Genomic DNA, 11,956 nt, shown 5'->3' on the forward strand with positions numbered 1-11,956 from the left:
TTCTTTCTTTTTTTTCTCCACTTCTGCTTCTGCTGCTATTTCCAAAAGTCTTTTCAGTGTGCGGTGACAAACACAACCCTTCTGACTGGTGGAAAAATAAATCATACTTTCAAGTGAAGACAAATGCCTTATCCATTGGGAGTAGCCTCAGGCTATAGCCATAATGGCCTCTCTCTCTCTTTTTCTTTCTGCATCCCCCCCAACTCTCTCTACCTCTTTCTAACTCTCTCTCTCTCTCTTCCTCCTTATTTTTTGTCTCAAAACAGGGAGTTTCCCTGAACTAGGTTAAATGTCCAACCAAAGCAGCACAAAGCCGGATCAGTGCAGATCACGAGCGAGGAGGATATTCCTCTTTCCAGACTCATTTCACAGTGAACCTGGGAGAGAGATTGCTGCTCTGCTACAAATGTTGAGCAAACAAGAGACAACTCATCAGGCACATCTTTGACTATCCAAACACTTGACGCATTACACTAGGTACTTACTCATGTCTCATCTTGTGTGGTGGCCATTAAAATCATGGATTTCCTAACCCTGTGTGTGGTTGTGTGTGTGTGTGTGTGTGTTTAGTCCCTGCTCGGTCTTGGCTCGGTGCGAGGCAGGCCAGCTGCAGAAGTCTGTCTCCTCTCCTCTGTCCCTTTCTTTGCTCTCAGTGCTATCGGGTTGCCTCTCCTCCTCCTCCAGCCCATTACACAGGCCTCTTTATGCTGCGCTAAAAGCTGCTCATGTTCAAACACTCCTGGGAAAAGGCTCCTTAAAACACGTCAGGAAGAGAGGCCCTGTCTGGTAAAATATTAATAGGAAGTTAATTGGTTGTTAATGGACTGGTGCTTGGGTAGGAATCGCCCTCCATTAGACAGGCCGCAGAAACAACCCATTCAGGGGTGTCATCTTACCACCTCCACAATCTAATTGTTTCCCGGTCACTGTAGCCGTGAGCTGCGGTAACCCGGTGTTAAAGACATTATTGCTAGGGTTTATGTAAGGTCCTGCAAGAAGTACTGCACCCATCCTGTGCCAACCACATATCCAAGTGAGCTTGGCATTGCTGGTGTTTGGTTACTTAAAGGAGCAGCGCGTAGGATTTAGGGGATCTGTTGGCAGAAATGACATTTAACATTCATAGCTGTGTTTTCTAGAGTGTTATAAGATCTGGACCCGAGGACATCATGAAACATGTTTCTTTGTCATGGCTGCTGATGTGTTTTCATCTGTGTACTGTGTGTGTATTTGTTGTCTAACTGTCCGGAGCTGCTCGGGTACACAAAAGTAATTTCAGTGTAAATTGACAATAAAGTTGTATTGCACCATTTCATATCGCATCGTTTGGTAACTAAGAATCCCAATGTTACCTGAAGGCCACCCTCACCTGTACACACTTGGAATTGGAGGTGTGAACAGACTGCGGAGACACATCCAGATCCTCCACACTTCTCCTTGGAGCGTCAGCTTAGTTGTTTTCTATTGTCATCCTCTCACATTCAGGGTCACGTTGAAGCTCTTTCCTCCCGTTAATCTTCTCCACATGAGGAAATAGTTTCAACTTTTGTTGTTTGTGGCCAGAGTGTTTGTGCTTTCTGCGGTTGTCGTTACCCAACAAGAAAAATCCCTCTTCTGCTAGAGTAGGCATGTAATATTGATGCAGAGCAGATTCGTGGAAAACACAGAAATCAAATGGAATCCAAACTAAGTTCAAATGTCGACATCAACACATACATTTTTGATCATTGCAAACCTACAAGACGCCATTCCTTTTAAAGGGAAGCCACAGGGACATGGGAAGCAGGGAATATATTTAGAAATAAGTGATATTTCAGCATGTCTTTCAATCCCAACTTCGTTCAGCTCCAATTCATTTATGAGAGGGACAAATACTTGTTGAAAGAAGTTGTTCAGGAAATGGGAGTTAAAATGGCGGTAGTAGAGGTTTCCCAGGCAGACGGTTTCTTACAATTAGGGCTTTTAAAAGCACTGAGTATAAATAAACCACCTCTCAAAGATGTGTCATTTTCCCTTTAGCCCTGCAGAACTGAATATTTAAAAAAGAAATCCAACCTTTTGCTCAAATTTACAATTTTCTATGAATAATCAAAAACAAAATACTGACATTATTACAGTCTAATAAGATGTAGCTTGGACTTCAAATGAAGTTTTTACTATTTAACCCTTTATTAGGCCTGTTGAAATGCATTCTTTATTTACTTGTCCTCTTTATTGCTATGACCTCCGCTCTCGTGACTCTGACCATTTAATGGGAACCCTGTTCAAACATTGAGTGAATCCGTGTCCAATTACATTACCAAGCAAATGTCAATTGATCCAACAGATGTCCTACTCTACTTTTCCACTTTCAATTGAAGGGTGTAGACTCCAGAGCAGCCACTAGATGGTAGAGAAACACCGGCTGACACGGCTGACAGGACAAACAGATGAAATAAATCAGTGGGCTTTCTTCTTTGATTGATATGTTCTAGTAACCTGCTGTGTTTTATTACCTGGCGGCGTGCAGACGGAGAAACTCCTGAGGGTTTAAATGCCGTGGGAGAAAACACTTTTTAGAAAACACACACAGATGTTTTCTAAAAGCCCGTCTGCAGAGGAGAAAAACATAAGCATCAAAATGCACTTAAAGAACAACAGTAAAAGCACTCATTATGCAGAAAGGCAAAATTATCAGAATATACATTATGAAATTAGAGTATAATTATGAATGCCTTATTGTGTTTATTACTTTAATGTTGAAGGTGGCAAAGGTGGGGCTAATTACCCCCCACCCAGGGAATTTCATCTTAAAACTATACATCATGATTTACTTGTTGATTTGTATTAATAATTTTAAAATAACTCAAGCATAATATGAATGTAGTGGAGCAAAAAAGTACAACATATATTTATAAATGAAGTAGATAAGCAGGAAGAAATGGAAATCTAAAGTAAAGTACAAGTACCTCAAAATTGGACCTAAGCATAGTATTTCCGTGGGGGGTGGTGGGGGGGCTTATATGTGTTTGGCTACTATCATGTTATGTTTGGTAGCTCTATCTGGAGCTGCAACTGCAACTATGAAATCTGTCATTTGAACCATTTCCTTATTCATTTATATTTTCATTTTGTTCACTATGACCTCAATATGTTTTAAATGCGACTGCACCGTCAGCTCATAGTACCAAACAGCTGTTTTGTAATTGTCTGTGCATATGTCTGTTTCTTGTCTGTTTTTTTACTAATGCCACAAATCAAATCGCCTTTGTGGATTAATAAAGTAGTATTAAATTGAATCGAGTAAACACACTTCAATGCTTCCTGTCCACTTGACTGCAGAGTGCCATGAATCCATCAGATATAGAAAACCAGGGAGATTCTAGTGTGAGCATTAGCATGCACTCACAGGAGACACACTTAAAGAGTTGTGTGCTGCAATGCGACCACGTGCTTTCTTTAACCCTTATATCATAATTTACAAAGAGATACACACTCATGCTACAGTTTTTATTACATGGTTAGCTTTAAGATTTGCAACAAATGAGCCAATTCTCGGCTGGACCTTTACCGTTTGGCACGTTACAATGAATATATAATGAAACACAACAAAGCACTTGCAAAGAACACTTTTTAAGAAACTGTAGAAAAGTTACAACAGTATGAAATGTCCACAGTGGAAAAAAATTGTATTAGAATAATATTTGGCATTCAAAAACAAAAAATAAAAAGTCAACCATTAGAGTATTTTTTTCCAAATATTTTTTTCAGTGTGACCTTTTGTTATCACAAACTTCATAAATAATCACAATATTCACAATATTAACGCAGTCACTTGCATTTTAAAAGTGTACGTGTTTTGTCGACAACTAAAACTATTAGTCAACTATTATTTTTATGGATGAGAACACCTTTTAGAAATATTAAATTCAGGCCAGACGGCTTTGCTTCTCAGCATGCATGCCACAACCGTTTATTAACTGTCAATCAACTTTGTTCATCTCATGTGCACACAATAACATCCATTGTTAAAAAGCTAGTCCAAATGTCACACCACTGCACACAGACAAGCTATGATAACGGGAACTCTGCAGTCATGTTTTTTTCTCACAACTGTCTTTACCTCCAAAGCTAATAATTGCCTGTTTTCAGTTAAAATTATGAAGAAGTCTACATGCCAGGTGGTTGGCCTTTTAATGAGGCTGTGTGTAAAAATGCATGCTAAAAAGTGTTATTATCAGCTCTAGAAACAGTTGTGTTTGATACAGATAATAGGCAGTAAGAAAAATAGAGAAAGAAGCAATTAGATTGGAAGAATGGGCCGTCCACCCTTCATAGCTTCACTGTGCTCACCCTGTAGGTACTACTCCCACCTCATGAAATCACAAACACTTGTTAGCCGTTTCTTTTTTTTTTAGGAATTGGCAAAGGACTGGGCGCCGGAGCTCAAGTAACATGTAAGACGATCACGGAGACTGCCCTCTACGCTGTGTTGTGGAAAAGGATGGGCTTGACCATCCCCGAGAGGATCTTGGGCACATGGACGCTTACAATCTCCGAGATCATCTCCGGGAAGTTGACACGCGTGTTGAGGGACTGAGCTTGGATAAACAGATCATAGGTGAACTGGTGTAACTTCCTCACAACCTGAGAATGATAGAAAGACCAGAGATTTGCGACAAATATTGTGTTACAGCGTACGTGTGAAGCATTAAAAAAGGACAAACACTGCAGATAAAAAAGGAAATAGCTAATGGCACTAAAGCCGTAGTTTAACATGAGCTTTAAGAGGTGATTTTATAGAGATGACACTCTTTGTGCCACTCTAAGCCCAACAGGCAGACTAAAGACGAAAGGGGTCGGAACCCTTTTCGTCTGAAAGTCTAGTATTTTTTAGCCTGGAGGGCCCAATCCCAGGCTGCCCTCCAGCTCCGAAGGCATTAGAAGAGCTGAGGTGTGAGTGGGCCACTGACAAATCTGAGCCTTTAAGACTAAATCCACAGTGAAAGACATGAGGCTGAAAGGGCTGCAGCTCTGCTCACTTTGGAAAGAAAGTTTCCAGCCCTTCTGGTCACGCCTCAACCCCTGATGTCAGCAGGTTTTTCTTAAAACTGTTTTCACCAATGACTATTAAGAGTTCCCATCGTACTGAGGCGGAACCCTGATCGATCTACACCCTCTAGTGGCAGAATCTGCATTAACAAGGATTACAAAAACAACTTCAAATCCCTTAAGTAGCTTTGGAAATAAAAAACGTCTCTCACAGTATGTTTCTGTTTTACTGATTATATTCATCTAGGATACATCTGTGTAAGGGGAGGTGCAAAATAATGTAAAAGAAATAAACAGCACACACAATTCATTGTGTTCAGTTAATTTGGTACAACATATGGCGATGTTGGAAAAATGGAATGCCATTGAGTCACACTATCCTCTACTGGAATTAACATCAAAAATACTATTTGGCATTTGGTTCTTTATGACTTAGGCCGGTGATTCTGTTGAGCTTTATTGTCTTTACTGATAGGCAGCTATCCAGAGCAAACTGCTGTGCCAGTGAAACACATGTGCAGACAAACCTGGGTCACGTTTCAATTTTTATTTTACTGCTTTAATTTCCTCTGGATTTTATTTGGATAAGCAAAATCCCCTGCTTCCCTATTCAACGCAATCAGGTCAGAGACCACATGTTGGATCTCCGAGCAGCAGTGTGTATACAAGTTTGTACAACTAAAGTAAACGTTATTACATTACTAAAGTATACATTATTATTTTAGAGCTATTATTTTCCTTGTCTGTTCATGTTGCATCTGCAGAACTGATCGGCTGCAAATGAGGTTCTACTTGACTTGACTTGACTTGGCAATGCTTCCACTAAACGGTGACTCATCATTTTCCCTCCTGATATGCACTCAGTGTAGAGAAGCTAAAACCAGAGTCATATGAACCTTCGGTATGTGTGACTGGCTGGGGATTTGTGCATCAACTGGAGGTGAAAATCCAGGTTGTCACTTGAGAATAAAAATGAGAAGGAATTACTTTTGCCGGGATAATTTTACATTTGGTTGACACAGTATTACTGTACGCCTGAATGCAGAATTGCGTTCTTTGATCTACACTATTTCCTGCTTAAGTGGTTCAGTGATGCGGACCAATATGGCATTTATACGATGGACCACAAAGTCCCAGCATGGTGCGTTTTGATATATGAAGTAAAATTGTGTCTATTACCGATTGGAGGTAGTCCAGCAGCTGCGTGAGCTCAAACAGTCTCTGTGTACGGGTGGTCTCTCCGCATTGGCTGGCCAAGCGATCCAGCTCCTTGATGTAGGAGGTCCGCAGTTCATCAAAACAACGCTGGTTCTTCAAGCCCTCCACTGGCACTGTGACCACAAAGCCAGAACACAACAATAACTCTCACAGACTTTATCCACCCCACCAAGTCTCTGAAGTATGGCTGAACTCTATTATAGTCGTATTTCACATGCTGAGTTGACATTCAACTTATTTATTTGATTTCATTGTTCCCGGCAGACTCACTGATGCTGAAGAGGACCAGGGCCTTCATGCAGAGGAACTCCTCCTGAGTTACCTTCAGCATGCAGAACCTTTGGGAGAGCAGCTTCATCCTCACACAGTGATCATACATACTGGACACTTGCATCCTTTGGCTGTGAGAGGGGGAAAACACAGTGTGAGAGGAGAAGAAAAAGAAAAAAGCCCAGGTGCGACATCAGGAGGAGTGAGAAGACGTGAGTGTCTCAGGCAGAGAAAAATACAGAAAGGACAAAGATAGTTAATGGAGGCAGAAGCGAAAAAAGGGTGAAAAAAAGCAGCAGAGGTGAGAAGAAATGAGTGAGGTGGATAATGGAAAAAGAGAACGACAGAGAGGCAGAGAAAAATGAGGGTCAGCAGCAAGGGCAAGCATATCCATTACCATGCAGGTCAAAAGCAGCACAATAGAGTGACAGAGGTCTAATGCAGACGAAATGAGTGTTTCGCTAATGTCGCCGGGAAACAGCGGCGGACGGAAGCTGCTCTGGGGGCCCGTGGCCCGCCTTAGCATTCACAGCAACGCTGTCCTTCAACACCCAAAGCTATTTACTGATAAGAGCCGTTTGAATTGTTATTTATGTATATGAAAGCACGGCGATGCGCTTCACAAACTCTGTGTTAACTTGTGAAAAGTACAAAAGAAAAGGTGTCACAAGCACTTCCTGATAGAGGCTGGAGGAGGTTGCATGCGCTGCGAATGAAAAGTTGAAAAAAGAAACAACTGTGACACCGTTCTTGGTTTTTGGGGAAATGAAACAGAATAAATCATCTGAGGTGATCCCTCTGCGGCCACGTCTATCAGACGCTAAGGCTACGCTAAGAACAGAGCCCACTTGTTTACCATCTTGCCTGGAAAAGACGCCGTTTAATGTGGGATTTTGAAATCTTCCTCTGAAGTTCTTCCCAATCACGGTGACAGGTGAATTCTCATGATATTTCAACAAAGCCAATGAAAAAGATATAAACAAATACAGCCGTTGATGCCCAACCTAACTTTTTTTTTTTTGATAAAGAGGCTGCGCCAGGTACGCCACTCTTCTTCTAACTTTATTATTCAAACACAACTCCAGCACGCCGTGTACAGTGAGTATATGTTGGTGACTTACTCGTTGAAGACCAGGTCCGGAGCAAAGAAGAGCAAGGAGCTGTTAGTGAGTGTGTAGGACCTCCAGCCCAAAGCCAACACCATCACCCCCATCCAAGACAACTGAATCACTGACATCTGATCATCCACGTGAAGGTCACGGAAACCTGTTGAACACATTTGTTTGATCAAACATCTGCAACATGTTAAAATAACTCTTAACAGGTCAATTTCATAAAGAAGAAGGCTTCAGACCCTTGCCAACAGGGATTACACAGTGTGGATTCATTGCTGGCCTTTTTCAGCCAGCTATTCCTGGCTTGAATATGCACATGTCACCCTCTAGTGGTTGATGAATGAATAGTGTGGTTTGCATGACGTGGGATTGGCTTGAAGTTTAACTGGCATGGAATCCTGTTTATCTGGTGAACAAGACGTTGAGGCCTTGCCCAGTGATATCAGATATTAAATCAGACGTTACTCTTTTCCTGATGGCTCTTGAGTTTGTCTATATAACGATGAACTTGGGGTTACATAAGTAACTGATTCGCCTCTCAGTGTTATCCATTCTATTGCCTAACATCACATGTCTGACCTTGAAGTGTGTTGCTTGGCATAACACAATACCAATGGTTTGTCTAGCGTTACACTGAACCTGAAACAACTGTGACGTTAATTTAGCACACGCAGCCTTGGCAGAATCACCAACTGTACATGTAGCATGGACTAGTTCACAGTGTGTTTCCTTGGCCCAGATTAGTTTACCTGGTATTGCCTTGGCCCAGTGCACCACAGTTACCAGCTGTCTTTCCCCAAGCTCATTGAGGCTCGTGAGCAAGGACGCGGGGCTGTCTGGCAGCCCGTGGTCGTGTCCAGCATTGACCAAAGCTGGCTCAATGGCCTGCAAGACGCTGAGCAGGGAGATGCAGGAGCGCACGGTCGGGGGGATGCCTAGAGCCAGGGCCTGGGATGCTGCTAAAGATATACAAACATACCATCAGAATAGTTTAAGAAAAAGATAATATCACATTATTTTGGAAAAAGTACATTTAGTGTTGAGTTGGCATGATACGTGTGACACTAATCCATACTTTGAGCACTCCCGGACCCCATGATTACGTCTGTCTTCCCGGCCCTTTCCCCCATTTCTCCTGCCCCCCTGGGAACCAGAGGTTGATCCTCCTCGCCTTTCCTTGTCGATCCAGTTCCCTTCAGCCTGCGACCTAGAACCCACCACAGACAACACATACACGGAGAAGACAAGAGGGCGTGAAGGAGATAAGACGCTTCCCTTTCAAGTTGTTTTGTCTGATTTATTACACAATAAATTGCTGGGAAACTCAAGAACAAAAACTAGCATGGAAAACTGTAAATCAGCCAATGGAGCTGTTCCATATCATTATGTGGCAAAGGTTCTCCGTTAATGGCTACTGTCCGAGAAAATGCTCTTTTGGCCTTTGTTGAATTGCATTTGTTAGACAGAATTTAAGCTGGAACATTTGATTAGTCAGTTCTGATTCAATGCATGTAAAGAATCTAACCACCCTGACCGCATTTTGCAAATTCACATCACACATACTGTACTTTCCTTTCCTCGTCTCTCATTCTGTTCTCCAGTCCCTCACCTTTCAGGCTCATTCCTGACATGAAGCATCTCTTCAAGCGGCACGAGGCACAGTTTTTCCTCCTCAGCTTGTCGATGGTACAGTCATTCCGGCTTGCACACAGGTGGTTCTGCTTACCTGGTGGTACAGAAATGTCCTGGGGGTTGAGTTCAATAACGCCCAATTTTCCACTCATAGCAAAGATATGTGGGTGTTTCCTGATAACTCTCATGGTGTCAGGTCACTGTGCCCTGACTGCATGAACCAACAAGTGGGTGTAATAAATTATACTGTATCAACAGAATTGTATTGTTTCTGTGTTTGTGTGCACTTGCATTTTTTTGTGTCACACCCACCTGCAGCGGCCCTCTTAAAGAATACTTTGCAGCTGCCACAGGTGACGGCACCATAGTGACAACCTGAAGCATCATCGCCGCACACCTGACACACTCTCCTGTCTGATAGGTACACACCTGGAAACAAATCCTCATGCCTACACACACACACACACACACACACACACTTTGAATGATCCAAAAGCAATACACATTCTACACATATCTGCTAAATCATACCCATATCAAGCATTTAAAAATCAGTTTTAGTTTACTACCTTTTGTCTCAGATTGTTAGGCTGTTATGACATTTGGGGCGATAATACCCTAAATCTATTATATAATGCATATATCAGATGATTTTTCCTATTTCCATGATTGATTAAAATAACAAGTGAAGCCATCTATTCTGAACGACAAGCACTAATGATTAAACTGCAGTCAGCCTGTAAAGAAGTGGAAACAGGACATTGTCTTTTATTCCAAGCACAGAATCAGCAACAGGTGCTGTATCTCTTGTTTATAGTGACACTGATATAGTCACAGCACAGATCAGAGTACTGGAAAGTTGGGGGTAGGATGAACTTTGATTCAGTCTAGCTGGGTGCTGAAACAACTTTGGCCAAGGCCAAGAAGATCATATGGAGCTGCAGGAGGACAAATAATGTAACACTGCTGTGCATTTGATTTATTTGTGCTGCCTTTAGCAAGTACACTAATCATTGGCTGCCCTAGGCAAAAAAAATACCAAGAAATGAGTATAAAGAGGACAGTGCAGCTTTAAAGTCATAAAATGGATGGAAACAAACCACTCTTGTAAATTATAAAGGAGAACATCCAACAGCGCAAGACTCATAAAAACAATTTGTAAAGCTTGGCAGATTAAATCATGGTCACTAGACACAGTGTACGCGCTCCATTTGTCCATTTATTTCTGATTAGAGACTAAAAAAGACTAAATGGAGCGGAAAGGATGCAGCCTAGCTGTTGACTGATTTGGACTTCATGCCACGAAACCCAAGTCAAAGAAAACCATTATATTTATGTATGTGTGTATTTACCTGAAACTGCGATCCGAGCAGTCCATCCAGACTGAAGGCTCGGTCTTGATCGTGGCCAAACTGCTCTGTCCGTGAGGAGTTTGGTAACTTTCCACCCGGCCGTACCCTTGTGCCATCGTTGGTCGCGTGCCACCTTTCCCGCACTGCTCGCCCTTGCTGTACCAGACACAGCGGCATTCCTGGCTGGATCCAAGAGACGCTTGTCCACAATTACAATATTTGCACACTAAATTAGGTTCACCGGATCTGCTTCTTTCTGGTTCGGATCGGCTGTAAGCGCACCACACACCCGGCATTTCTCTGTATGCGTTTGGGTTGGCGGAGTACGCATGGTAGGGCTGCAAAGGCAAGCACTCGTTGACCTCACTGGGCGCGGACGGCTCTTCCATCTGGCTTGTAAACAAGTTAGATTCTTTGGAGATATACCTGGATAGGAGCGGGCCGCAGGGCGCGGGGTGCGCGCTCTCCACGTCGCCCGATCTGAGCAGATCCATGCAGCTCACCTGCTGGATGCCGTGGCACACTTCTACAAAGTCCTCTGTTATGTGCGTATCATCCAGTAGAAGCCGGTTTCCTTCTGAGTTCGCGTTTCGGTCCGCTCCAAACTCGCGCCCTCCTCGGAAACTATTCTCCACACTGGGCTCGAAGTCTGCAAACTCGCTTCTGGAGCGCTGGTTCGTGTTGCTGAGCGGGGAGTTGGACACCGGGTCCAAGCCCAGGGAGACTGACAATGCCTTACTGAGCTCAGCAGTAGTTGGGCACGCACAGGTATCCGCAATATCGCGCTTATTTAATATTAAAGAGTTTGACGTGTCTTCTAAAGCAGACAAGCACGCGCAGAAGGCCATCTTCAGCTCGCGACGTGACTGAAGATGTGCGCTGGTTGCACACGATACGAATCCAAGAGCGCTGTAGGCGAGAAAACGCCTCCCCTACGAGACTCCGGTCATACGTCTGAGCGGATATGGAGCTGACGGAGGCTGAAGAAGAGGGACGCCCCGCCGAGCCGCTCTCACTGCGGATACACTGCTGGCCAACTTTGGCTCACTCACTCCACCATAGACAGCTGTTTATCTTTGGACTTTGGCGTTGCCTTTGTACACTTGTTGGCATGTTGTAGGTCTCGCGAGATTGGCAGTTGAACAATAAATTACTCAATCAAATATGCTAATTGGATTAGGAATCAGTGACCTAATTCACAACATATAGTAAATGTACTGTGGCAGTATTGTACATTTAGGTACACAAAACTAGCCATGGAACAAATGAGGAGTTTTTTGTTGACAAGAAAAACTCTAATAGGGGTAAACACATAATCTACTTCATAGGTTCAGTTAG

The 11,956-nt window shown here is 43.0% G+C and overlaps 1 protein-coding gene across 2 annotated transcripts; it reads right to left on the reverse strand.

The window, feature by feature from the left end:
- Positions 1-3,475: 3,475 nt before the first annotated feature.
- On the reverse strand, positions 3,476-11,466 carry LOC117951950 (progesterone receptor-like). 2 transcript variants are annotated; one of them, XM_034883955.1, is made up of 9 exons: positions 10,619-11,466; positions 9,579-9,715; positions 9,244-9,360; positions 8,710-8,841; positions 8,384-8,593; positions 7,641-7,785; positions 6,520-6,650; positions 6,211-6,362; positions 3,476-4,626 (listed from the first exon to the last, which is right to left on the reverse strand). In XM_034883955.1, exons 1-9 carry the CDS (start codon positions 11,464-11,466, stop codon positions 4,462-4,464), a joined length of 2,037 nt encoding a protein of 678 aa, XP_034739846.1. In that variant the 3' UTR covers positions 3,476-4,461. The 2 variants fall into 2 exon arrangements, with proteins under 2 accessions (XP_034739846.1, XP_034739847.1); XM_034883956.1 differs by having other exon boundaries at positions 4,462-4,626; positions 8,384-8,590.
- Positions 11,467-11,956: the final 490 nt, after the last annotated feature.

The sequence above is a fragment of the Etheostoma cragini genome, chromosome 10, assembly GCF_013103735.1.
Source record: "Etheostoma cragini isolate CJK2018 chromosome 10, CSU_Ecrag_1.0, whole genome shotgun sequence".
NCBI classification, from domain to species: Eukaryota; Metazoa; Chordata; class Actinopteri; order Perciformes; family Percidae; genus Etheostoma; species Etheostoma cragini.